Source organism: Ursus americanus, chromosome 24, assembly GCF_024610735.1.
Source record: "Ursus americanus isolate L20-20 chromosome 24, mUrsAme1.1.p, whole genome shotgun sequence".
NCBI lineage: Eukaryota > Metazoa > Chordata > Mammalia > Carnivora > Ursidae > Ursus > Ursus americanus.
The window spans coordinates 37,390,372-37,417,032 of record NC_142150.1 but is presented as its reverse complement, the minus strand read 5'-3'; the positions used below and the strand labels follow the sequence as shown (position 1 = coordinate 37,417,032).

The 26,661-nt window shown below is 50.8% G+C and overlaps 1 protein-coding gene and 1 long non-coding RNA gene across 2 annotated transcripts; one reads left to right on the top strand and one right to left on the bottom strand.

Annotated features, from left to right (window-relative positions):
- Positions 1 to 16: 16 nt before the first annotated feature.
- LOC123784999 (pepsin F-like) lies at positions 17 to 8,024 on the bottom strand. The gene is made up of 9 exons (XM_045786532.2): positions 7,963 to 8,024; positions 6,787 to 6,949; positions 5,854 to 5,971; positions 5,650 to 5,768; positions 4,062 to 4,261; positions 2,486 to 2,602; positions 972 to 1,116; positions 785 to 883; positions 17 to 337 (listed from the first exon to the last, which is right to left on the bottom strand). The coding sequence occupies exons 1-9, from the start codon at positions 8,013 to 8,015 to the stop codon at positions 185 to 187; spliced, it is 1,167 nt and encodes a 388-aa protein (XP_045642488.2). The 5' UTR covers positions 8,016 to 8,024; the 3' UTR covers positions 17 to 184.
- LOC148107880 (uncharacterized) lies at positions 5,673 to 18,435 on the top strand. Its single transcript, XR_015721440.1, has 3 exons — positions 5,673 to 5,783; positions 10,654 to 10,747; positions 17,972 to 18,435. It is a non-coding gene; the product is annotated as an uncharacterized LOC148107880 (long non-coding RNA).
- The last annotated feature ends 8,226 nt before the right edge of the window (positions 18,436 to 26,661 follow it).

The window sequence follows — 26,661 nt, the reverse complement described above, 5'->3', positions numbered from 1 at the left end:
CAGCACCATGGAAAATGAGGTCTTTTATTCTCCACCGAGAGCCGGGCTTCACAGAGCCCCAGAGTTCAGGCTGGCCCCTGAGCGGGAGTGCCTCAAGTGAGTGTGTGTGTGTGTGTGTGTGTGTGTGTGTGTGTGTGTGTGTTTGGAGTGGGCGTGTCGTTGCGTTCTGAAGCAGCTCCGGCGTTTACACTGCTGGAGCCAGGCCAATCGTGTTGTTCGCTCGATCGAAGACGGTAAAATACAACCTCAGGAAGACATCGCCCAGAATCCAGAAGTCGGAGAGGAACGAGCCGCCTCTGCCTTCATCAAAGTTGCTGTAGCAGGTACCCTGATGACCCTGGGGGAGACAGAAACTCACCAGTCAGCCCGAGCCCTCACCCGCAGCCCCCCCCCCCCCCAACAGCCAGCCCTTCTCCGCTGGATCGCCCTCCTTTCCCGTGAGCCAGGTGGCTCTCTGAGCAGCTGCAGAAGTGGGCTGCCCATCCAGGAACCAGAACTGCCTGCGGCTCTCCTCACACTCTGCTGTGTCCTTCCTGTGACTCACGCTCCGGCTGTTCCCTCTGCAGAGAATGCCTTTCCTTCTCTCCTCATCGCCCCGGGCTCCTTAAGACTGAGCTCTGCCTTCTCTAGACAGCCTTCCCGCTCTAGGCCAGCCCTGCGTGGCCACCCTGCAGCATCTGCAATGGTGTGGCTTAGCCTCCAGGGGGCCTCCTCCTCCCGGGTGCTATCCCACATTCCTGCAAGTCCCAGATTTGAGCACCAGGCCCCAGGGTTGAGTCGTCACCTCCCGGATGTAGGCACTGGCTGGCACTGGGTAGTTGATGCCATTGATGGTGAAGACGATGTCAGGCAGAGTGTTGACTCCGTCACAGTCAATTATGTACTGTCAGAGAAAGAGGGAAAGAGGTTGACCCAGCTGATCCTTCTATGTATGGAGAGCCCCAGAGTGTCCCCGCAGCATGACCCATCACCTCGCCACTGTAGGACTGGTTGGCATTGATGATCTTCTGGATGTTGAAGACAATGTCAGATGGGCCAATCAGCAATGAGGTTCCAGTATCAATAATGGCCTCGCAGCCACCATCACAAGCAATAACCACCCCGTTCATGGAGATGCTGAGAGACAGGGAGATAAAGCAGGTACCGGGATCACATTGGGGGCTCCCTTCACTACCACCCCCTCCCTGGCTGTCTCCAGAACAGCCCTTCAACTCATGCCTGCCAGCTGTTTCCCTTTCTTCTGATCATACTGACCTTCTTTGACTTCCTTCAGTTCTTGAATGGCCCAAGTTCTCTTGTGCCTCAAGGTCTTTGCATATGCCGGTACGCCTTTCTAGAACCATCCCCGCTCCCTTTGTCTGGCTAATTCCTCCTCATCTTTCAGGTTCCAGCTTCACTTTCACTTTTTTAGGGAAGTCTTGCCCCCAGACTCAATCAGCCTCCTCTCTTGGTCACCTCGGCGTACTTTTACTCATTTCTGGCATGTATCAAAGTGGTAATTCACTATTTGTGTGACTTGTTTCATGTACATCGGCCCTGTTAGGGAGTGAGCTCTGTAAGAGCAATTTCTACCCTCAGTTCCTCCTTCAAGTGTCCAGCACAGCACATGCTGAACATATGTTTGTTGAATGAATGAATGAACCAGTAAGTGAGGGAGGGACAAGAGACCTGTATCTGGTATCTGGCTTATTAGGGGACCCATGCAGTGAAGCTGGAGTTCTCCTGGGCAGCAGGTACTCAGAATGGCAGGAAGGGGACCACAGGCTGCTCTCCACCAGCTTCCAGCTCAGATGCCAGGGCCCCCGGCCAGACAATGCCTGAGCTAGCCCAGGGGCCAAGACACGGGCTATGGAAGCTTCCAAAGGACATTTTAAGCTTTTGTCTGCTGGTATCACACAGAATCCCATTAGTTATTGCCTCCTTGTGCTCAGGTCGATTGCCAGCTTTCTGATTATCTCTGTCAGGGCCTCTGCCCCACCGTGTACCCCGGCTAAGGTGGGGGGGTGGGGTGGGATCTTTGCATGATTTGCTTTCAGGCCTCCGGAATGAAGCTGACCTCTCTCCACTGCTGGGTAGCTTCTCTCTAGGGTGACCAGCCATCTTGGCTTGCCCAGGACTTTCCTTGCTTTCAAACCGACAGTCCAGTGTGCTAGGGACCCCGTCAGATTGGTAGAATTCTCCCTGATCCCCCTTTTCACTTAGCCTTCCCCCAGCAGGTGGGTGCAGACCTCTGTCTGCTGCCTCTTCCCAGAGAGAATTCAGTTCCCCAGACCTGTACGCCTCCCCTCCCCTCTCCTCATGCTCCAAGAGCCAAGCCTGAGCCCTCTTCCCTGGTCAGGACCTTGTCAGGGGGCGTGGGGCTATTAGAACCTGCGGGTGGTGTGCGTGTGCCCATGTGTCTGTGTGAGTGTGCGCACGCGTACGTGTGTGTGTGCGCGTGCGTGTGTGGGCACCACCTGGGGCTGTCCTTAGAGGACGGGCTTACCTGTCCATGGATAACTGCCAGTAGAAGGGTCTGGACACAGGCACCCAGTTGAGGTCTCCGCTATAGTAGGAGTGGTCCACACCGCCAAACATCACCACACTGCCCTCCTCCTCCTTTCTGAGGGGGGAAGGGGAGGAAGGGCTCATTGTGAGGGGAAGGGGGGGTTTGCTTTTCTCAAGCTCAGCACCACACCAGGCACCGTCTAAGGGCGCGCTTCTCATGGCTCACTTGTCCACATGTCACAAAGCCCCGTGGAGTTGGCACTCCTCTGCTCGCCATTCTACAGATAGGAAGGTTGAGGCACGGAGGGGTTGAGGCCTGGCTAATGGACCATGAAACCGAGATTGAACCTGGACAGTCTGGCTGCAGGGCGGGCTCTGACCACCACCTCTGCCAGTCCCCTTCAGTGATCGTGCATTTGGCTATGCAGTTGGAGGCCACGCCAGCCAGAGAGGTCTGGCCTGTCCTCTTTCAGAAAAGCTCACACAGGGTGCGGGCTGCAGGGCCCCATGCTCAGCAAGGTCCTACCTCTCTGCTGTCCCTGTCCTGAAATTCCTAATATTTGTAAAACAAGGGGCCTCCTATTTTCATGTTGCGCTGTTCTCGCAAATTACGTTAGTAGGTCCTGGGAGCATGCAAGATGTTAGTGAGGGGGGACACGTCTCTGCCGACCCCTCTCCTTCCTTCCAGAGCAAATCTATGGGCAAATCTTCTTCCAACATATATCCTGACTCTACATTGTTCTTCCTCTTCCCTCCACCTCCCTGGACCAAGCTGCCACCCTCTCTCTCCTAAAGAGGCTGTTGTAGCCTCTTCTCTGGCCTCCCTGCCTCCACTCCACTGCATCATTCTCCAGTGCACAACCAGGGTGAGCTTTCAAAACTGGAATTTGGATCATGTCTCTTCCCTGCCTCACCCCTGCCAGAGGCCTCCACTTCCACATGGCGCAGAACCCCAGGGGAACCTTGCCCCTGCCTCCCTGCCAGGCTCCATTCCCACCCCCTCCTCCCCCAGTGCTCCAGCCACACTGGCTCCCTCGCTGGGCCTTGGGTGCTCCTTCAGACCATCGCATGGGTTTTTCCCTCTACCTGGGACTTGGCCTCCGAAGCCTGGCTCTCTCCCATCACAGAGGCCTCAGCTCAGAGAGGCCTTTGCTGCAGCCTGTCTGTGGCCACCTGCCTGGGCAATCTTGTGCAAAGCTCCCTTCTGAGACTCAGTTCCCCCCGGTCAAATGAGGGACTTGGACTACAGGGGTCAGCAGAGTTTCCCTGTAAAGGGCCAGGTCACCATGATTTTAGGCTTGGCAGCCTGCGTGATAGTTTCTGACTGCTCCATGCTGCCGCTGTAGAGCCATGGCAGCCACAGACGAGATGGAAACAAATGAGCATGCTTGTGTCTCAATAAAACTTTATTTACAAAAACAGGTGGTGGGCCAAATAGGGCCCCCAGGCCATAGTTTGCTGACCCTGGACGAGGCTATCTCTCAAGAAACCTCAGGATCAAGTAGTCTGCAATTTTTCATGTAACTGGAAGCATTTAACAGCTGATTTGGACAAATCGTGCAACCCAGACTTACTTGCTCAAGTAGAAGGCAAAGAGCTCCTCGGAAATGAGACCTTGTCTCCACAGGTTGTCGAAGACGGGGATGGTCCCTCCGAGGCCGAGGCTGGGGTAGCCCAGGCCCAGGATGCCGTCGAAGACTGCATATTCCATGAACTTGCCGGGTTCCCTCAGACTCAGGCCAAAGGCCTGGGACTCGTCGACAAGGCCCCCGAACTGTGGGAGAAGAGGGTGTTGCTAAGGAGAGGTTTGGAAAGTGGGGCTGGGCTGGGAGATGCCACTAACAGCACAGAGAAAAACCGAGGTGTGGCTGTGCCCTCGGGTCCTCAGCTGCCTGTGACAAGCCAGAGATATGGGTGCTGTCTGCGTGGACCCTGTGGATTTTAACCAACACCTGCTTTTCCTGCTGATGTCATCCCTTTTTTACAGGTGAGGAAACAGACTCACAGTGCGACCAAATTGTTTCCACTTGAGGACAAAAGGAATAGAGAGGAGGATGGTCTTCTTTTGGGCATGACTATGCTCTGATGACAGAAATGGAGTGAATTCATTGCAATTCATTGTGGATTCTATGTCCGCTCAAGGAGGGAAGCCTGTTACACCACATGCCATCAGAGCTCTTATGAAAATTCTGCCTGGAAAGTATGCTTTTGTGTGTGTGTGTGTGTGTGTATGTGTGTGTGTGTGTGTGTGTGTGTGTGTGTGTGTTCAGGCACTTTAGGGGAGACAGCCCATAGTTTTTATTAGAGTCTCAGAGGCCCCCAGGGGTAAGGACCCATTTTTCAGCCCCCCCCCCACTTCTGTGGCCCCTGCTTCTTTGCCTGAGTGCCTGGAGCCCCCAGAGACCTCATATCAGTTCTGCCCTTTCCCCTAAGACATCCCCCATCTGTGTGAGTCCTGCTTCGCATCCCAGCTCTGCCACTTAACAGGCGCATGACCTTGGGAAAGGCACTCAGTCTCCCTCAGGTCACCCATCTGCCTGATGGCGGTAACAGTGCCCGCCACGTAGGGCTGGTGTGGGATCAAACAAGTTCTCACAACGAAAGCACCCAGCACCGTGCTTGGCACAGTCTGAGAATATAAAAGTGGGCGGTTGGGGCGCCTGGGTGGTTCAGTCAGTTAAGTGTCTGCCTTCAACTCAGGTCATGATCCCAGGGTCCTGGGATCGAGCACCGCGTCGGGCTCCCTGCTTAGCGGGGAGCCTGCTTCTCTCTCTCCCTCTGCCTGCTGCTCTCCCTGCTTGTGCTCTCTCTGTGTCCAATAAATACATAAAATCTTAAAAAAAAAAAAAAAGTGGGCAGTTTTCCTGCACCTCTCCCTGTTCCCAGGAAAATCAGTCTTGAGCTAACCAAGGGGAAAGGAGCTGCAAATCCACGCCCCCAGCCCCGCCAGCACGATGATCCATCCTCTGGGTTAGCTACTCTAGGAGTCCCTGTGTCAGCGGGAGGCACTATCTCCCTAGGGATACAGCCCCACAGGCAGTCAGCCAGCTGCTGGGGGACTTTGGGAAAGACAGGTGTTCCCAGCTGACCCTACATTTGGTCCTATATAAGTTGTCATTGTTCCCCGGGCCAGCCTTCCTCAGACTCTGGTTTCCACGTTACCCGAACGGTGTCATAGGCGAGAAATCCTGACATCCTCCCGGAGCCGTACTGGAGGTGGATGGGCCGGCCCGAGATCCGGAAGGTGGAGGACAGCAGAGGGTTGAAGACGTTGTGATTAGCTGCAGACACAGGAGGTGAGCATCTGTTAGCCTGCCAAGGGCAGAGGACAGGGTGGGGGCACGGGACGGGGGTGCAGGCACTCACTGCAGGCTGGGCTGGAGCAGTAGATGGAAGGGACCCACAAGTCAGTCGAGCCCGTGTCAAAGATGACCTTGAACTCCTGTGGGGGCGTTCCAATGCTGATGGTGCCGACGTAGGCCAGCTGCAGGGGCCGGGAAGGGATGGTTAAGGCGGGTTGCCCGAGTCCTCCCTGACCCCCAGGGTGCCTGGCTCCATCGGGTGTCTCGTGTCTCCTGAAATCAGCTTTCAACCACTCTACCTTATAGTCTCTACTCAGGCCAGTGCCTCCATTTGAAAAGCTCTTCAGTGTCCCCCTGCTGCTCACTAAATCTTTTCCACCCTTCAAGGCCCAGCTTGAGTGCTTCCTCCTCTCGGCAGCCCCCCTGGGTCACCCCAGACCACTTCCTCTAAACTCAAAACATAATATTAATACCATGCAGTTGGCCCTTTTACTTGACATTCATTTGCTTTCTGCTTGTCTCTCAGGCTGGGCTATGCATTCTTGGAGAAGAGACGAGACCTTGTGTTAACAATAATGATAACTGTGGGCGCTCAATAGCTTTTTTACTGGTGTCATTCTTGGGGCGGTGGAGGCTGAACTTCCTCTGTGTGGGGTGTCAAAAGTGGGCTTTGTCGTTGGAGCAGACATGGCTCACCCTCCCACTGTAACTCAGCGATTTGCTTAGTTCAGAAAGAACAAAATCCCTCAAGCCAAGTGCCGGGGCGCACAGGAGCCCACTGACGTATCGTTGATGCTAAAGTGGATGCTTACCTGCCACCTGCTCGTCGTTGGACCTGGTCACCGCAGACCAGGAGTTGAGGGTGGCGGTGCCTTCTCCTCTGGGGATGGGGTCCCCGTTCCCGTGTCTCTTCCTGCAGGAGCCCCAGCACCCCTGCTCACACCCACAGATGAACCCCAGCACTATGCTCTGGAGAACCCCCCCCCCCAGCACTTACATCCAGGTAGTTCCTCATGGGTTCATAATGTATCCCCGGGTCCGGGTCTCCAGACTCAAGAAACTTGTAGGCCAGGTTGTAAGGATGCTTCTCCAGGTAATCTTTCAGCCTGTCTTTCTCCCTGAGGTTTTCTCGGATGGACTTGATCCTTGTCAGGGGGATTCTTTAAGCCAGCATTGGGAAAGAGAAACAGATGAGAGACAGTGAGCTCGCCTGCCCCGTGTTACAATGTAACTGCTACATCCTACCGCGTATTTTCCAAACATTTTTATGATGTCATCTTATCATCGGGACAGGCCGCCCATCACAATGGAAAGACTACGGTAATAAACTTAGGTTTGAATACCGGTTCTGTTGTGTCATCTTGGGTAAGCCATGTGGACTTTCTGTGCCTCAGTTTCCCCACCTGTAAAAAGGCGGTATGAGAAGAACCCCCTCATGTAGAACGTTTGGGGTGTGAAGCAAAATGACGGCTATCATGCACCTGACCTATAAGAGGTCTTGACAATGGCAGTTGTCACTATTGCTACTGTCATCTTACTGTGTCTTTCTCAAAGAAGCCCTGGGAGGGAGGTAGAATGGAAATCATCATCCTGTTTTTATAGGGAGTTGGTGACTTGGCTATGGTCACACTGCTTGTTAGAGGCAAAACTGGGCCTGCCAGTTGTCCTCTTGATCTTTTTCCAGGGTTCAACCAGAAGAGAGGGGTTATGAAGGAAGTGAGGTGATGGGGAATAAATTAGAGAAATTAAGAGGGCAGAGAAAAAAAGAGTTTTGCATGCAGAGAGACATCCAAAGGGACAGAGACATATACATAGGAAAATGGAGTGACAGCAGAGAGGAGACCTAGAAACAAATGCGGGAGAAATGCTGTTCCTAGATAGGACCATCCCTACAGTTGCAAAGGTTGTGCACTGCACAATTCCAAGGGGCACCATTTCATAAGGCTCCTGATATGATTGGCACTCCTGGAGCTGAACAACCCTGCAGGCCTGCCTCAAGACACCTGGACCCCACAGTGCACGTAGTAAGCTACTGATCAATAAATGGAAACTTGAACTTTAAGAGTCTGGGAATGATTATAGTCTCTTCTCTACCCATGAATGAGCAGAAGAATAAGAAGGCAAGAAGGAGCCCAGAAAGAGAGCTGATGCCACCTGCAGTCCCTGTACTTACGTGACTAAGCATTCTGAGAGGGCCACCAGCGCGAGGACCCCAAACCACTTCATGCTGTCTTCTTGGGTTCTGAGCATGCAATGGCCAGCATGAGTGGCTTGTTATATGTGCTCCGACCTGCCTTAGCTGTGCCCCTGAGGGCTGCTAAATGGACCTGATAAGACATATGACCCTCTCTGATAAGATCTCTACCCCCGTCAGTGTTTGTGAGGAGGGGATTTAGAAAATTCACAGAATACAGAGATTTCTATTGTGATCTCTTCCTTGGGGCTTGGCTGAAAAAAAAAAAAAAAGCCTAACCAAACAAATAATCCTCAACCATAAATTCTAACGAAGAGTGGGGAGACTCTTCCTATCTTGGAGATAAGGGTGCTGCTAATAACGTGCTAAAAATAAGTGGCAGGTGCTATGCTTGACTTTCCTGATCTCGTGTGCTCTTCCCAGGGCCCGTGAGGGATGCATTGCTATCGTCATTTGGAGAGGAGATTGCTAGGAGGAAGGGGGGGAGGTGTCAAATGTCGCCGTAAAGACACCGAGGACAGCACACGGGCATACAGGCGACTTTAGGCGGTGCGATGGCACAGACCAGGGGCACCCATGATGCTGCTTTGCACAGTTGCATAATTTTAATGTTAGAAGAGATGTGACGCGTGCATCCGAGAGACCTGTTATTCATACAACAAACACTTACTGGGGACCCACTGTGTGCTGAGGCCTGGGCTGGATGCTGCAAAGTCAAGGTCTGATAAGACACAAGTGGTCCTCGGGATGCCTGGCTCGCTCAGTTGGAAGAGCAGGCAACGCTTGATCTTGGGGGGTTGTAAGTTTGATCTCCACGGTGGGTGTAGAGATTACAAAAACAAACAAACAAACCCCCAAAAAGACACTAGTGGTCTTTGCCTTCAGGAAGCTTGCAGTCGAGGGCAGGACTCACAAACTCATGATCCAGGAGGTGAGGGAGATGACTGGAACGGCTGGACGGCATCATGGACACGGGGAGGCTCACGCCCCACCACAAGGAGGCAGTTTCTTTTTTTTTTTTTCTTTTATAATGATTTTTTATTATATTATGTTAGTCACCATACAGTACATCCCTGGTTTCCGATGTAAGGCTTGATGATTCATTAGTTGCGTATAACACCCAGTGCGCCATGCAATACGTGCCCTCCTTACCACCCATCACCGGCCTATCCCATTCCCCGACCCCCCTCCCCTCTGTGGCCCTCAGTTTGTTTCTCATAGTCCATAGTCAAGGAGGCAGTTTCTATCCTGCTCCTGCCAGCAGTTGCCATGTCTGGCTGGTGATGCCAGACGGGCAATGTTTTCAAGAGATGTTAGAGTCTGGATATTTATGTGAAATCCTTATCTTCAAATGTAAGCAACTACTTTCTTAAAAAACAAAAACAAAGACAAAAGCAAAAAACAGACCCCCAAACATAGCATGAGCCAGACCTCAAGCAACGTGGGCTGGAATCAACATGTAGGCTGTATAGGGTTTTATTTCTGGAGGAGAGCTCAGAGTGAGGGGGAGTTCAGTTCACGCCGGTTGGACGAATAAGAGACTGAATGCATCCTAGCCACACGAGCTTTCCTTGCATTGGTAAAGAAAGACCACCAGGGTCAGATCAACCAACAAACTTACCAGTAAACTCCATTTGCTGAGCACCTGACATAGCTCTCCCATGGGATCCATACCTTGAACGATTTTGGCTGCCAAACCAAATGCAGAAAGGAATAATTAATTTTTAAGGCTGTCAATCAAAGAAGGTTAAAAAAAAAAAGAGTATCCAGAGCTGCTGCTCAGCCTGAGGTGAACAGGGCTGCCCGTTCAACTGGTATCATTCCAGCCAAAGTGAGGAGAATGGCATTTTACGGCTCCTTCCGGGGCTGCTGGGGACCCTGGTGTTCCTCTGCGAGATCTGTCCCGGCCTGACCCTTGAGAACACGCTGGCCTGGTCCCCAGGCCTGGGTGGCGGATGGAAGGGGGGGGCTGCATCTTACCCCTCAATTCTCCACTTTGTTAAAATTTAGCTTTGGTGGTCCAACCTCATGGAAGGGATTTGACGGCATCTAGCAAATGACACACACACACACACGCACACACGCGCGCGCACACACATGCACGCACACGCACACACATGCACACACGCACACACGCACGCGCACACACACGCACACGCACGCACACGCCCCTTTTCAATGTAGCGATTCTACTTCTAGGATTCTAATCCAAAGATACATTTTGAGAAAAATAGAAAACTACTGTTAGATAATTCAACCAAGTAAATCTTAAAGATCTAATTGGCTTTAGTAGACAATTTATGGCTTGGGCAGCATCCTCTCTAGCAAACAGAGGGGAAGTCCCGAGGCGTTGGCACAATGTGGAAACTATTCATGGAAGGAGGGTGGGGCAAGAAAGTTACCAGCAAAAGAAAAAGATTTTCCAGATGAGGCTGCTTTCCCTTGGGGTGGGAAACCAAGCGGTCTTATCACGCAGATCACCTCGTCTTCCTTTAGGGGATGGAGATGGCCCATTTGGCAGACTCACTGGCGCGGGTAGAAAAATTCCTGACTGACCAGTTAAGATTACATTTCTGGGGGAGGTTGAAACTGCAGTTAGATGATGTATTAAGCTTGGCCTGGGGACTTGGCCGAAGTGATGCCATTTTGAGCCTGTGATTTTTTTTAAAGGATGCACACACCAGCTCTGCCCTGCAACGTTATTTGCAAAAGCAAAAAATTAGCAGCGTGCCCGAGGCGACCGACAACCGGGGACATCAGTCAGGTAAGCTGCAGTGCGGGCCGCACAACTGGGTATAATGTAGGTGGGAAAAACAAGGAGATGGTTGAGGTCTCCAGGGTATATTGTTTGTTTAAAAAAAAAGGAGGGGGCAGAAGAGTACAGTATTTGTAGCTTGCTGCTTTTACCTACAACGACATACATGTTCTTAATAAGAATCAGAGCAAGGAGAAACCCAGGACTAATAAGACTAGGTATTAATGGGGAAAGGCAGGGATAGAAGCGAGACCTTCCTTGTTTTCTAGTTTGACTTTGCAGCCAGGTAAGTGTTTTACGGAATCCATTGATCAAAAAGACATCCCTCGAAATTGAGAACTAAAATAAATGAACCTGGCGTGTCTAGGTGACACAGTCAGTTAAGCGTCTGCCTTCAGCTCAGGTCATGATCTCAGGGTCTTGGGACTGAGCCCTGCATGGGGCTCTCTGCTCATTAAAAAAATAAAATAAAATAGGGGCACCTGGGTGGTGCAGTCGTTAGGGGTCTGCCTTTGGTTCAGGGCGTGATCCCAGCATTCTGGGATCGAGCCCCACATCAGGCTCCTTCGCTGGGAGCCTGCTTTTTCCTCTCCCACTCCCCCTGCTTGTGTTCCCTCTCTCGCTGGCTGTCTCTCTCTGTCAAATAAATAAATAAAATCTTTAAAATAAAATAAAATAAAACAAATGAACCCAATGGTTATCAAGTTGGTGACATAGCCACACAGAGCAAAATATGGCCTCAAGTGGCTTTATTTATTTTTTTAAAGATTTTATATATTTATTTGACTCAGAGAGAGAGCGCAAGCAGGGGGAGTGCCGGTAGAGGGAGAAGCAGGGTCCCCACTGAGCGGAGAGCCTGACACGGCTTGATCCCAGGACCCTGGGATCATGATCGGAGCCCAAGCCAGGCGCTTCACCGACTAAGCCACCCAGGCGCCCCTCAAGTGGCTTTAAAATGCCGAATTTTGACTCCACGTTCACAGAGTGGGGGGTACTTTCCAAGGATAAACAACAATGACAACAAGGAAAAAACCAAGAAATCTGGAACTGCATCTAGTAACCTTATTATTGGTGATGTTGCCACTGTTATTTTGAAACCCCGAAGTGAGAGGTTAAAGCCAGTAAGGAGGTAATTATGCCAGTGTTGTCCTGATGCAAGGCTTTCAGTGGAAGAAGAAAGAGACGTAAGTCCACAACAAAAAGTTAAATAAAACTCCCGCGGTCTTAAAACTTGAACTGGAAGTCTAAGTTTGTACTGATTATTTTTCTCTTTCTAACAAAATATGTAGAGTTGACTGTGGAATAATGTGGGGTTTACGAGCACTGACCCCCTCTCCCCAGGCTGCCAAAAATCCCCATATAACTTTTGACTCCGCTAAAACTTCACTGCTAACAGTCTGCTGTTGGCCAGAAGCCTTACCGATGACATAAAAAGTCGATTAACACATACTGTGTATGGTATGTGTATTATGTCCTGTATTCTTACAATAAGGTGGGGAGAGAAAAGAAAATGTTATTCAGAAGTTCATGAGGAAGGGAAAAATCCATTGGTAGCGCTGCACCGTATGTACTGGAAAGATTCCATGTGTACACGGACCCGCATAGCTCAGACCCGTGCTGTTCACGAGTTGACTCTATCTCTTGGCTCTGGCAGCCGAAAAACCTAGAAGCCATGATAATATGATAGCATGGAGTACCCTGAGGCCCAGCTTGTGGCCTCTAGATACCATTTACCACTAGAGGATTGGGGATTCGGGAAGAGATGACAGATTCCAGCGCTGGGCCAAGAAATGTGCAGGAGGGGCCGAGGATGTCTCGAAGGTGCAGAAAGTTGGGAGCCTCCAAAGATCACTGGAGTCCTTGCAAAGGCTCGGGAATCAGTAGGAAGAGGCTTCCAGTGGCCACAAGTGGGACAATTTGAGCATCACATCAACTCAATTGAAACAGATTAAATATACAGAAAGCCACGAGCTCCGTACATTATACAGTGTCTCCTTTGCTGTCGTGGAGGATTGCTAGGGCACCAAGTCGTGATTCTGATCATGGATAGAGAAAGGGAAATAATCATCAATATTTATGCTGTTTTTGTCTGAGCGAATATTTCAGGTATATTTCAGGTAACTACAAATAATGCTGAAGGAAAGTTCTTCTTTATTGAAGAGTTCTAGCAAGTAAACCCAGAAGGAATGGCAGAATGAAGAAATCACTGTTTCGCAGTTTCTAATAAAACAAAGGATCTAGGGGAAGAGGCTCAGTGGATATTGGACCCATACGATGAGAGGTCGAAGGGCGAAGTCCAACAGATGAAGTTGATCACATTAGGACCCACTGATCGACCCTAGCATCTATCAATTATGTGCCTATTGAAATGATGTGGTAAGAGATCCGTGGAACTGTAAAAGTTTTTCAGCTTAAGTCTGAATCTAACTAGCAGTCTTTAGGAAGTACGTAGATAAAGGAACAAGGAAGCATCATCTGCACCCAACACTTGGGACATTCTATAAGATAAGTGACCCCCACCCACTCCCACTTTTTAAAGATTTATTTGTTTATTTTATAGAGAGAGCAGGGGAAGGGGGGAGGGAGAAAAGCAGACTCCCTGTTGAGTGCGGAGCCCGACACGGGGCTCGATCTCACAACCCTGGGGTTATGACCTGAGCCGAAATCAATGGATGCTCAACCCACTGAGCCACCCAGGCACCCCTCACTCCCACTCTTTAAGCAAAAAAAAAAAAAAAAAGAAAAAAACATAAAAAGTCTTAATAAACAACAACCAAACACAACACATGTCTATATTCTTAAGATCCTCATCCCTAATTCAAATCAATAAACCATTAAAAGGCTTCTTGAGAGAATTACAGAAATTTGAACATGGACTGGACGTGAGATGATATTAAAGTTATTGGTAATTTTGTTTGGGGTACAATAGCATTGTGGCTACATATATTTTTAAAATCCTTACCTCTTGGAGATGTACAATAAAGTCTTAAAATGAAATGGTAATCTGTGCCTTAAAATGCACCAGCAAAAATTAATGAATAAGAACTTTTTTTTAAATGGGGGTCTAGATAAAACAAAGATTTGTGTAATTGCTGTGGACTGAGTTGTCTCCCTCCCTGCCCCCCAATTCATATGTTGAAGCCTAACTCCCAATACGATGGTATTTAGAGGTGGGCTGGTGGGGAGGGAGTTGGGTTTAGCTGAGGCCGTGAGAGTGGGCCCTCGTGATGGCATTAGTGCCTTTAAAGCAGAGACCCCAGAGAGCTGTCCTCAATCTCCCCACCATGTGGGGTCACAGTGAGAAGGCGGCTGTCTGCGGGCCAAGAAGGGGGCTCTCACCAGGAATGGAATTGGCCGGCGCTTTGGTCTTGGTCTCCAGCCTCCAGTGTGTGGTCTTTCATTACGGTGAGGTCATAATGAAACACTCGGAAGTGGTGTTGTAATTCTTGACGCCGAGTGATGGTACTGTGGGGTTCGTGACACTATCCTTTTTTACTTTTGTTAGGTTTGAAATATTTTGTGTGATCAGAAGTTTGAAAACTTGCATTTTGAAGTTTCTGCCTTTAGTGTTACCCCAAGGGGCCCAAGAAGAGCAGATGTGGATGGGCCCTCTCTGACTGAGTCACTGGAAGGTTCTGCCGCGTATCCCTCCAGCTCTCCCCCGAGAACTGCCCCCTTCCCTCTTACCCGGGGCTGCTTGACCATCCAGCTTGAGACTTTGAGGAACCATGCCAGGGCCTGGATGTGGAAGGGATGAAGACCTTTTTAGGAAAAACCCAACTGGGCACCCCCCTCCCTGGACCCCTCTTCTTTGGTGCCATCTGCAGGGTGAGGGAAAGGCCAGGGTAGGGAGGGAGTCTGGGGGTGCAGCGGTGGGAGTGGGGGGAGATTTGGAAAGGAAGGGGGGGAGGGAGTAACAGAGAGGGGCCGGCTTGTGCAGGACCCAGGAGGGACGTGGAAGAAGCCCTGGAGAAAGAAAGGTATCGACCAGGGGTCCAGCCCCCCTGGGTCTCCCAGTAAATGCTGGAGGTGGTGTCCTGCCCTGCTGGAGTGAGTTACGGGGAAGAGGGACAGCCACACTCGGTGGCCCTGCAATTAGTCCCTTGCTGACGGCATCCTCTCAAGCTGGACAGCAAGAGGGCTGGTCATCCAAAACATTTAAAATATTGTCTGATTAGCGACCTTCCTGTCGCATCTTGTCCCCAGAGTCCTTTTCCTGGCATTCATTCCTTTAGGAGAGGTGATTCATCAGCCTGACCTGGGTTTCTGTTGAAGCATCCACAACCTTCCCGTCAGTAACATCTGCTTTTAACTACCTGATTTCAGCCCACAGATTCCGAGGGGCAGAATGTTCCACAGGATGGGGCCCAGAGGCCCTCCAGCTCATGGGTTTCAGTTACAGGGCACCTGCTCTGCCCCTCCCACCCCGAGTGCAGGGCAGACACCGCCAGGCAATCTGGGCGCCCGATGTGGCCTCGAGGTCCGAGCAACGTGCACCCCCAGCCACTTGTCACTCTAACCAGTGTTGGCACGCAGTCTGGACTGGCTGCTTCCCTGGAACAAGTCCAGTGCCCTCATTCTAGAGAGGAAGAAATGGGAGGCCGGGAAGTGTCACTTACCAAAAAGTTGCAAGGGAAGTTAGCGAAGCGTTGGGGCTCCCGGTGTCCGGTCGTCCGGCTGGGAGGGCTCTGAGCCGGGACAGCTCGGAGAAGGCTCGCTGCTGCCCGCCTCCGTGGGCAACGCTCAGAGGCCCGCAGGTCCGAGCTGAGGTCCTTCCTCTTCCTCCTTGAGTCTGGCCGGCTTCTGTCACCAGCCCTGCCTCTTGGGGCAGCAGGAAAGTGACGTGGGGAGCTGGCTCTCCCAGGTGCCAGGCACAGTGGGCCCAGCCCCAGCTGGAGCGGCACCAGGAAGCCGTCTTGACACCTGACTCAATCCAGCTCAGCAGCACCACGGCTCCCCCTCCTCGTGCATGCGACACTGGCCCTGCTGGATTGCACACACGGGCCTGAATTCAGAGCGATGAACCATTTCTGCTCAGCCTTTGGCAACTTCGGCCCAATGTCTTATTCGCTCTTCAGGGAATACGTTGCCAAGTCCGGAGGCTCCGACAAGCCTGTGGCCAAGGACCTTGTCTGATGCTCAGGAAAGACCTTGGAGCTTTGAGGGCCCTGATGGGGGATGGAACCGCTCATGCTCTGTGGGACTGTGCTGTGTGGATCTGTTTGGAGGACAGGGCAGACCCATAAGGACAGGCTGGGCATTACCTCGGTTCCAACGCTTGCGAGTTGAGTTCCAGCCAGTAGGCCTCGGGGGCGGGTGCTGATGCTGATGCCCCATGGCCGCCTTCGGAGAAGGAATAGAGGACCTGGATTCTGCCCAGGGAGTGGCTACCTCTGGAGGCCCTATGATCACACGGGGGAAGATTAGACAAGAGCGTTTACTTTCCTCGTGGCCCTATCAGTGTGCTAGAAGTTCCACCCGGGAGGCCAAGCAAACTGAGACTCAGAGCCTCTGCTGGTGGCAGTGACATCCCCTGAGCCCCCAGTGATAGCCAGCGTATCCACACGGCCCGGGGCCTAGAGCCCACTTGGCAGTACCGCCCTGATCTTCCCGCCTCCGCCTGCGGCAGCCCCTTGCTGGTAACGCGCAGGTGAAGTATGCGACGAGGTCATGCTGGGTGCCATGTGGCCTAGATGCCCCTGGTGGGCTGTGGGACATCCAGGTGTGGGAGGAAGACTGGAGGTGGAAAAGTGGCCATTTATGGAATTCGGTTACCCTGGGCTTTTGCAAGGGCTCTTCCCTGTTTGGAATATTCTTCTCCCAGCCTTTTGCATGACCGGCTCCTTCTCCACATTTCAGCTGTCATCTCCGCTGTCCCCTCCTCAGCAAGGCCTTCTGTGGCCACTCTACTCTCCCAGTCCCCAAGCCTGACTCATTCAAGGAGTCCCGTAGATGCTAGATACCCTCTCCCATGTGCTTCCCATGGACACCTTATGAGGTCGAGATTGTTCCCAATTTACAAATGGGGAAACTGAGGCTCGGAGGACTCAAGCACTCCCTTGAGGAGATATGGCTCCTAGTGAGTGGTAGAGTCGTGATTTGAACCCAGGTCTGCCCGACTGCAAATTCCACGCTCTTGACTATTCTGCTGCCAATTCATGCTGGGCATGGGGGTCAGGAAACAATGCAGGGGACAGGCGGGGAGGGATGGGAGATGGAGGGCATAATTATTAGATATGTTAGAGACTCTTCTTTTCAGTGAACACTGCCCTGTTTAGAGCGAGAGAGAGCACACACGGGAGAGCAGGCAGGGAGGAGCAGAGAATCTCAAGCAGACTCTGTGCTAAGCGTGGAGCCTGACGCAGGGCTTGATCTCACGACCCTGAGATCATGACCTGAGCTGAAATCAAGAGTCAGAAGCTTAACCTACTGAGCCACCTGGGCGCCCTGGCATATTATTTTAAATAGAAGTTACTTAACAGATGGTCTGTGCAAGAAGGACACTCACCCTCCTCTGTCCCCGTGAAAGCAGAAAAGAGATCTCCCTTGTGAGAGGTACCTGTCCTGTACTAGGAGCTAAAGAGAGCCTCATCGCCGGCGATGGGAAATTTAGATCCAAGAAGGCTGTCTAAATGAGCCTTGTTACTTTTTACTAATTTACCCCGAGCCCAAATCCTGTTTAGAATTCCTAATCAAAGCTCCCGAAGTTAAGTTTTCTTTGTCCTGTCAATTCCTCACAGATTTATTGTTTCTTTGTCTAAAAAGTATAAAAACTGCCTGCCTGGGTCATTTCTTTGGATGCCAATTTCATTATTTGGCCTCTGAGTGCATGTAATAAATCTTTAGGATTTTTTTTCTCCTGTTAGTCTATCTCATGTAAGTTGAATTCCTAGTCCGTCTAGAAGACCTTGAGGGTAGAGAAGAATTTTTCCTTCCCTTCAGCTGACTTGGGTGGAAAGTTAGGAAGGCTTCCCGGTAGAAGTGACAACTGTACTGAGTCTCAACGGATCAGAGGATTTTGCTGAGTGGGCATGGGGAGCAGAGAATGGCAGTCAACAAGGGCAGCCTCGGCATCCCTGTGAACCCAAGCAGTGGTCGGTAGCCAGGCAAGGTGGAATTGCAAAGGTCATAGGTCCAAGAGACACATTATATCAGTCAGAATGGGCAGGAACAAACAACCCCCCCGTTTAAAAATAATGTTTCTTTCTTGGTCTTCCTGTGTGTCCATTACAGAGCATGTGGGGCTGTGATTGGAGACGCCCCCACTCGGGGACGCAGACCGATGGAGACTTCGCCATCAGCAAGTGCCACTGGTGGGGGCAGGGCATGCGCCAGCTCGCACGCTGGCTGTCACAGCACTTGCCCGGAGTGACACGTGCCACTACTGCTCGAATTTCATTGGTCTGAACAAGTCACACGGCCACAAGGGACTATGGCAGTGTAATCCAGCATGTATTGAGAATGAAGACTAGAAAAATCTGGGAGGATAGCACTAATGACCCACTTGGGAAAGGAGAGCAAAGACCAGGCCACAGGTGGGCCTTGAACGCCACATTCAAGAGCGTGGAATTTATCAGGCGTGATGGGGAGCGCCGCATAGGTGAGGGAGATGTCAGACCGCGGAGAGCGAAGGAGGCCTGACCAGGAGAAGCTGCAAGAGCAGGAAGAGGTTAAGAGGAAGGGAGTACCTAAGACAGAGCAGGGGGGCTGTGGAAGCGGGTGGGGGAGTGTGCGGACAGGTTGCGGCTCTGGAGGGAGGGGACGACGGGGAAGAGGGAGAGGACACAGACGTCCCGGGGGGCTGTTGACCCTGGAAACTCAAGACTTCCGTGAGGTGGAAGGACCAATCTCAAATCCAAAAGGTTTTCACCAAAACGAGGGACTAGACTTTACTCTATGGCGAATATTCTCAGTGGAACGGGACCAAGTTTAAACTGTGGGAAGACAGATTTAACTTGAATTTTGTAACACCTTCTGTTATCAACTTCTCCTGTTACTTGAACTATTTGCCAAGCACTTTGCACGGAAAGGAGCGTGTGTGTAATATTTGGAAATGTTAATTTCCTTCCTGTTCTCACAGCAGCAGGAGAGAAGGAAGGACAGCTTTGCCCTGTTGCAGAGCCATCCCGAAGAAAACTCCCGCCCCAGCCCCGGTTTGGGAGAGGAAGTTAGACGAGAGCGCCCGCTGGTGGGTGGGTGGGCACAGGAGAAGATGCCAGGATGGAAAGGAGGGGGAGGCCCTCTCTAGGGGACACAGGGGCTGGTGGCTTCCGTGCAGGGCCGAGGCCGGTTCTGCACCCGCTCAGCTCTGCAGAGAGAGACAGTGATTGTAGGTAGGTGGGTGCTAAGCGGGTGGCCTTCCGAGGAGCTGGTGGGACCCCTGAGGGCTGGCCCTGGGAGGGGCACCTGTGTGACCTGGCCAGAGACAGAGGGCATTGGCATGTCACCGTCCATCGCTGGGGGAGCTCTAACTGTAAGGGTGATCCCCATGTCGTCTGGACCCCACCCCCATTTGTTCCTGACCCCACAATAGTCTGCAAATCTCACTGGATTCTGTGGCTGGGAAGGGAGACAAGATTGCACTTGCGCTAGGGAAATGAAACGTTGCTTACAGAAGGAGGGAGCAGAGCGGTTAGGAGCACAGTGCTAGAGGCCAGATGGACTGCGTTCACATCCTAGCCTGGCCTTGACTCGCTGCGTGAACTTGGACAAGTTGCTTCCTCTCTCTGTGCCTCCTGTTCACGATCTTTATTTATTTTATTTTATTTTATTTTTATTTTATTTTATTTATCTTATTTATTTGTTTATTTTTAAGTAGGCTCTATGCCCACCGTGGGGCTCGAATTCAGGACCCTGAGATCCAGAGTCCCTTGTTCTACCGAACCAGGCACCTGTCACCATCTTTAAAGAGGAAATAGGGGCACCTGAGTGGCTCAGTCGTTAAACGTCTGCCTTCGGCTCAGGGCGTGATCCCAGAGTCCTAGGATCGAGCCCCATATCGGGCTCCTCCGCTGGGAGCCTGCTTCTTCCTCTCCCACTCCCCCTGCTTGTGTTCCCTCTCTCGCTGGCTGTCTCTCTCTCTGTCAAATAAATAAATAAAATCTTGAATAAATAAATAAATAAATAAATAGGAAATAAAAACAGGACCTCATGCGTTCACATGTGTAGGGTGCTTCAACTCTTGGTAGGTGTTACGTGAATATTACATAAAGTTGATCATGTATTTTGGACTTAAGTTCATACTTGTTAGACTGCTGTATGTGGGAAGCCTGTCCAAGACTTAGGGGTTAAGAGGGAGCTGTCTCTTAGCGCAATGTCATGACTGAGGGGCCATCTGGTTCCATCTCTGGCTTTACAGATGAGAAATCAAGGCCCAGAGAACAGAAAGGACTTGGCCAAGGTCACCCCGGACCAAGGCCACTAAGTGACAAAACGGACTGGAGCTCAGAGGCAGGGTGAGGCCCACGTCTGAGGCCTAGTCGATCTCTCCCTGACTTGGGCCTCTCCCCACCATTCCCTGTGATGTTGGCTCTGGGGAGCTGTCCGGCCTGGGGCGAACGGGTTGAGTTGTGGGCCTCTAGCCGGAACCTGCCTGACCTCCCCTCCCCTGGTGGGGTCTGCCTGGGCCCTGCTGCCTGGAGGAGAGGCTGTCGGCTGTCCTTTCATTCTGACACCAGCTGGCCCTCAGACCTGGGGAGCTGTGTTTGACCGGGGCTTATCATGGCCCATCCTAAGGCTGGTGAGGATGGAAGTGGGGGGAGCTGCAAGAAGACCAAGGCTTGAAGTTCCTGGGGGCCCAAGCTGGAGCCTGAGCCTGGCTTGCTGAGCGCTTCATCAGCTATCATACCATGCCTCCTTCTTGCTCTTAAAAAACTGGTGTGTGTGTGTGTGTGTGTGTGTGTGAACATGGGGGTGGGGGTGGGGGGATTTAAACACTGGGGTGATAAGCACTCCTTTTTTTTTTTTTAAGATTTTATTTATTTATTCGACAGAGAGAGAGACAGCCAGCGAGAGAGGGAACACAAGCAGGGGGAGTGGGAGAGGAAGAAGCAGGCTCCCAGCGGAGGAGCCTGATGTGGGGCTCGATCCTAGGACTCTGGGATCACGCCCTGAGCCGAAGGCAGATGCTTAACGACTTGAGCCACCCAGGCGCCCCGGTGATAAGCACCCCTGCTCCAGCTGATGGCCCCTCCCTAGTTCGCCAGAACGGCTCACTCTAGAGTCTAGAAGAGGCTCTTCCCCTTGGTGGGATTCTTGAGCCGACGCTGGTGAGAGCAGGGGGTATATGACACGTCGACGTTACCTGAGGTTGCATGTCCCCGGCTCTGGTGTGCTTTTGTTTCTAGTAGCACCTGTGACCTGTCTTGGGAGGATCTACTCCAATGGCCCCGTGGGCACAGGGCAGCTCTCAGAGGAGCTTGTGGCCACGTGACAGCCCAGCTCCCCTGCCTTGGCCAGATTTACCTTCCAGCACCCCCTGTGGGAGCAGGCTGAGCTTCCCGCCACGGGACTTGTGCAGAACCCAGGCTTCGCTTGGTCCCTTCCGGGTCCTTCTTTCCCTGCCCCTCACTGGTTTCTCTGAGAGCAACTTTGAAATAAGAGCACCTTGAAGTTTTCTCTGCCATGTGGCTTTGCCCTTGCTTGATTTTCTGAAACCCCCGCTAGACCACATGTTCTGGAGGGCCAGGATTTCACTTGACTCATTCCTAAGTCCATGGAAGGACATTTGGTTTCTAAAAGATTTTATTTATTCATTTGAGAGAGAGAGAGCGAGCAAGAGAGAGCATACAAGCTAGTGGGGGGGGGGGGTGCAGGGGATGAAAGAGGGGGAGGCCGAGGGAGACAGAATCTGAAGCAGACTCCATGGTCAGTGTGGAGCCTGATGCAGGGCTTGATCTCACAACCACGAGATCATGACCTGAGCCAAAACCAAGAGTCAGAATTAACCAACTGAGCCACCCAGGCGCCCCAGGAGATATGGTTTTTATTCTCCACACTCTAATTGTCAAAACAAGGCTAACACATGGGTTGGGTATTAGGTTACAGGCTCAGCTTCTGTAACCAAAGCCTAAATAACCGAGGCTTAAATAAAATACAATTTCATTTCTCTCTCATGTAATACTCCAGGTGGCTCCCTAGTGAAGGGGACTCAAATTTTTTCTTGCTGCTTTGCCATCTTCAACATATGATATTTGTCTCTTGGTCTAGTGTGGCTGCTCCAGCTCCTGCCATTGCATCTGCATTCCAGCCAGCAGGAAGTAGAGAAGGGGAAGCAGGATATACCCCATTTCTTAAAGGACATAGCCAGAAGTTGTAAATATTATTTCCACTTATATCTTATTTTCTCTAATGAAGTCACAGGAGTACTTTTAGGTGAAAGAGAGACTAGGAAATGTACTTGTTAGTTGGGTGGCCCTAGACTAGGAGTTTGATTACTAAAGGAAGAAGGAGACAATTAACATCCCCTGTTACGCTCTCCTAGTTCAGTGCAGATCAGCTGTTACACTGTGAAGACATACAACCCCCAGATCTCAGTGGGTCAACACAACTCAGATTTATTGCTCACTCACATCTGACATGGCCTGGCAGGGGGCCCTGCTCATCACAGTCATGCAGGGAGAAAAGCTGATGGATGTGCCCTCTCGATGAAAGGGAAAGGGATGGGTGGCAAATTGGACTCTGGTTTGTGAAGGTTTCTACCTGGAAGTGACACATAGTAACCTCTGTGCACATTGCAGTGGCTGAAGTAAATTCCACAGTCATGCAATCCTGGGGCGGGGGCTGGACAGCGGTGGGGAAGTGTGATCCAGCTAGAATATTTATGGCAAGCAATAATGGTCTCCACCTTCATTCACATGCCTATACTTTACTTTTCTTTGCTTCTCCCCACCCTGCCCCTCAGCCTCTTTCAGTCAGTAGATTCAGATTTGGATGAGATTATATGAGAGGACATACACTAGGCTGTTAATAAGTAGGGAAATCCTGGGCAAAAAAATGAAAAGAAAAAAATCCAAAAGCTATACTTTAAGAAAGCATGTATGTTTATAATCACAATTTTGCATTGACAAAAGAGAGTGTGTGTGGTTTCTGTGTAAATTTAATAAAATAATAAAGGAAAGAAATTTGTAAAATATAAATTCATTTACCAAACCCAACCAAATAATAATAAAGTAGTACCATATTAACCATAACCATATCAGGTTTAAGTTTGGATACATTACGAAAAACCTAAAGTAACCGTAAAAAGATAAAACTTGATTCCCCCCCTCCCACTTAAATCGGTCTGAGGGTAGGCTATCCAGAGCTTGAATGGTTTCTACTTTCTAGGTCACCTCATGGTCCAATATAGCTGCAGGAGTTCCAGCCATCACATCTGAAATTGAAGCAGCAGCTAAGAAGAAGGTGAGGAAGGCAAAAGGACTCACCTCCCAGCTGACTCAGCTCCTTTAAACAGCCTTCCAAGTAACTCTTCTCAATCCTTCTGCTTATATCACAAAGTCACCCAGTTTTTATTTATTTACTTACTTACTTAGCAGGCTCTAATCCCAGTGGGATCCTGCTGCAGGGCTTGAACTCATGACCCTGAGATCAAAATCTGAGCTGAGCTCAAGAGTCAGATGCTTAACCAACCGAGTACCCCTAGTCACCCAGTCATTACTAACAGCAAAGGAGGTTGAGAAATGCAGGGTTTTTTTTTTTTTTTAGCTACTGGGCACATTGCTGTAAAATAAAATATACTCTATTTTTTAAGGAAAGCCAGAGAGTGGATAACTTTGTTGGCAGCTACCAGCCCCTGCCTCAGTGGCACAATTTCTTCTGGGTCATACAGGCAGAACTGCTGAGCATAGAGGGGGAGCCAGGAGGAAGGAGCCCCAGTGAAAACCAGCCAGACCAATCTGACTTGCAAGTCCAGAAAAAAATAAGACAAAGTCTTCACTAAAGATCTCCTGAAGACTGAATTGGGGGTCCTGTGTACCACAGGGCGACACTTCCTTTAAAAACTGCTTTTCCAACCAGTTCCCAAATCCTCACCCCCCAATACCTCAGCTGCTCAAATATCTTCTTTGTTCCACCTCAAACTCTGACCTACTTGTCTGGCGCTCCTCACTTCCGTGGACATGACTTCTCCATCCAATGAACGGGCATAACAAGACCCAGTGCTGAGGAGTTAAACAAACAAACAACAAACACTTTGTAGAAGGGGGTAGAGAGGAAACACAATGAATATTTCAATTTGCAGTTTTTTTGTTCTTGATCATCTGAAGGACTGAGAAATCTTGGGGAACGCAGATCTCCTGTGTCCTCTCCAGTTCCAACCAAGAATGTAACTTCCCTGAGGCTGGAGATGGTGTCTGTTCACCTTGGTATCTGTAGTTCTTGGCAGTGAATGAATGGGGAATGAACGAATGAGAGAAGAATAAGGAGCTGTCTTGTCTTGCTCTCGCTCTCTCTCCTCTTTTGTGTGTATCAGGGTCGCTCTGAAATGTGAATGAAGTTGGGTATAACTGAGGCACGGTATAGGGACGTAAGTGTCAATGACAGGACGCCAGGACCAAAGGGGGTGGGCTAGAGCCCGGGGGAGCCGAAAAGAGCCAGGAGTGGAAAAATGGCGGAAACAAAGTAGGAAGGGCACCCTCTTCCAGTGCCAGCTGCCTCAGATGACTCGAATTTCCTGCCCCTTTTTCCTCCCTCCCTCCCTCCCTCCTTTGCCCTAATTTTCCATCTTTGGTTATTCAAGAGGGCCAGCCCCGCCCCCACCCCCCAAACCCAGATGACTTGGCAATGACCCGTTTGACTAGGAAAGTATGCAGCAGTCAGTTTGTCATTTCCCCTCAACACCCTGGGTGGAATCATTGCGTCTGTCACCTTCACAAGTTATTACTGTCATTGTTTTAGGAGTTTCTAGCATTTGCAGAAAATGGTGTATAAAATAGGTTCTGCCTGTCCTTATGGAAATTACTATCCAGGGGGAGTGCATGGTCAGCTACACAAAAATGTAGTAAATGCTAAGAAAAGAAGAAGTGTGGGGTGTTTAAAGAACAGACAAGGGGGCACTTACCCAGTCTTGGGGGTACAAGAGGGGCCTTCTGGAAGTAGAGTCTAACACCTAAAGGGCACCAGTGACAGAAAACCCCAAACAAGCGTGGCTTACCCAAGGTGGTTTATTTCCCTCTCTCGTGAAAGTCTGGAGGTGAGCATCCAGCAGCCTGGCGATGGATGTCAGGGCTCAGCCTCCTTCTGTTTTGTCCTGCCTCCAGGTATGGCCTCCAACCCATGGTCAATTCACAGGTCAAGATGACCACTCTCGCTCCAAGCATCACGTGCCTATTTCACCTGCCAACACAGTACCAGTGAGTGAAGGATTGCAGAATATAAACTCAAGTTAGTCCATCAGTAGTATTTTTTCTTTTCTTTTCTTTCTTTTTTTTTTTAGAGAGAGAGTGCACATGCATGTGTGCATGAGCGAAGGGGGGAGGAGCAGAGGAAGAGGGGAGAGAATTCCAAGCAGGCTCCTTGCCCAGCGCTGAGCCGGATGCAGGGCTCGATCTCTCTCTCTCTCTCTCTCTCTCTCTCTCTCTCTCGATCTCTATCTCGCAGTTGAGATCACGATCTCTCACGACCCTGAGATCACCACCTGAGCTGAAATCAAGAGTTGGATGTTCAACTGTCTGAGCCCTGTGTTTTCTAATTTTTTATGACCAAAGTAACATACGCACAGATTAAAAATTATATAGCACAGAAAGTTTATGACACAAAATGAAGGTCATCCGCTCTCGTCCGGACCCCTCAGAAACAGTTTCACCCAGCTTTCTGACAGCTGCTCTGAACTGGAGCCGCTCTGACGCTATATTCAGAGTGAGATGATTGCAAAAACCAACCATGATATCCCTCAGGTAAGTCAGTAGCTGAGACTGCCTTCCTCATGATCCCTTCTGCGCTCTAGGAGTGATCACTGACCTTGCCCAAGGGTCATTGATCCAAGGCTACCTGGCAGCCAGGAGGCAGCAAGAAAGAGGAAGCTTCGCCCAATAGGGGCAGTGGTGATCACCATAGCCAATCAGATCCATTCTCTCCAGATTTGAAATAGAAATTTTGAGACTATCTGCTGAAAGGAATTTTGATGTCACAAAAGGAAGGGCAGAGTCAAATAAGGAGGATGAGGCCTTGAATACTGCTGTGCTACCACCCGCCTCCCAGGACTTTATGGTTTTGTGACCCAATAATTTCCGATCTGCAAAAGTTGGTTTGAGTTGGGTTTCTGTCCCTAGCAATGATGGCCTTAATTCAACACCTAATAAGATTGAGAATTTTGGGTGGTACGGTTTCCTTGATCTAAGAAGCTCTCCTCCTGGGATCCCACTTTTGCAAAGCTGCTATCACGGACCCTGCTGAGAGGCAAAACAGGGACTGGGATTCGCCTGGCTGCCCAGGGAAGAGAGCGCTGGCTGGCATCAGGGCCCTTCTTCCCAGGTCATCGGTCTCGTGATTCCGGGCAAGGAAGGATGTATAAGGACCTCTGTCAAGCACTACCTACACAGAATGGACTAAAAGTGCAATCTAGGGCCTCGAGAAACCACACAGAGTTGTTTTGAGGAACCAGCCAGCCAGTTCCAGACGGACAGGCGCTTCTCTCTGCCAGGGAAGGACACAGATCCGTGGTCACTCCCGTCCTGGCGCCATATGGTTGACGTGGAGGCTCCTCAGCCTGAGCTCAGACCACCTAGGGCGTTCCCGAGGTGCTGGGATTCCATTCGTTTCTTCTCGGCCCCTTTTGGTCCGCTTTTAACAGCTTCCCCAAAGCCGAGCCGGATAAAACAGACCTACCCCGTGCTCGCCCCACAGAGAACCCGGGGTCGTCCGCGCAGGCGCACTCGCTCAGGGCGGTCGCGTCTCCGCCCAATGGGCGGTGCCCCCCAGGGGCG

Coding starts and splice junctions, on each gene's coding strand:
- LOC123784999 (XM_045786532.2), bottom strand. CDS start 8,015: ATGAAGTGGTTTGGGGTCCTCGCGCTGGTGGCCCTCTCAGAATGCTTA. Junction 2,603..4,061: donor TTTGCCTTCTACTTGAGCAA/GTAAGTCTGGGT, acceptor TTCCCCCCTCAG/AAAGGAGGAGGAGGGCAGTG. Junction 884..971: donor ACCAGTCCTACAGTGGCGAG/GTGATGGGTCAT, acceptor TTTCTCTGACAG/TACATAATTGACTGTGACGG.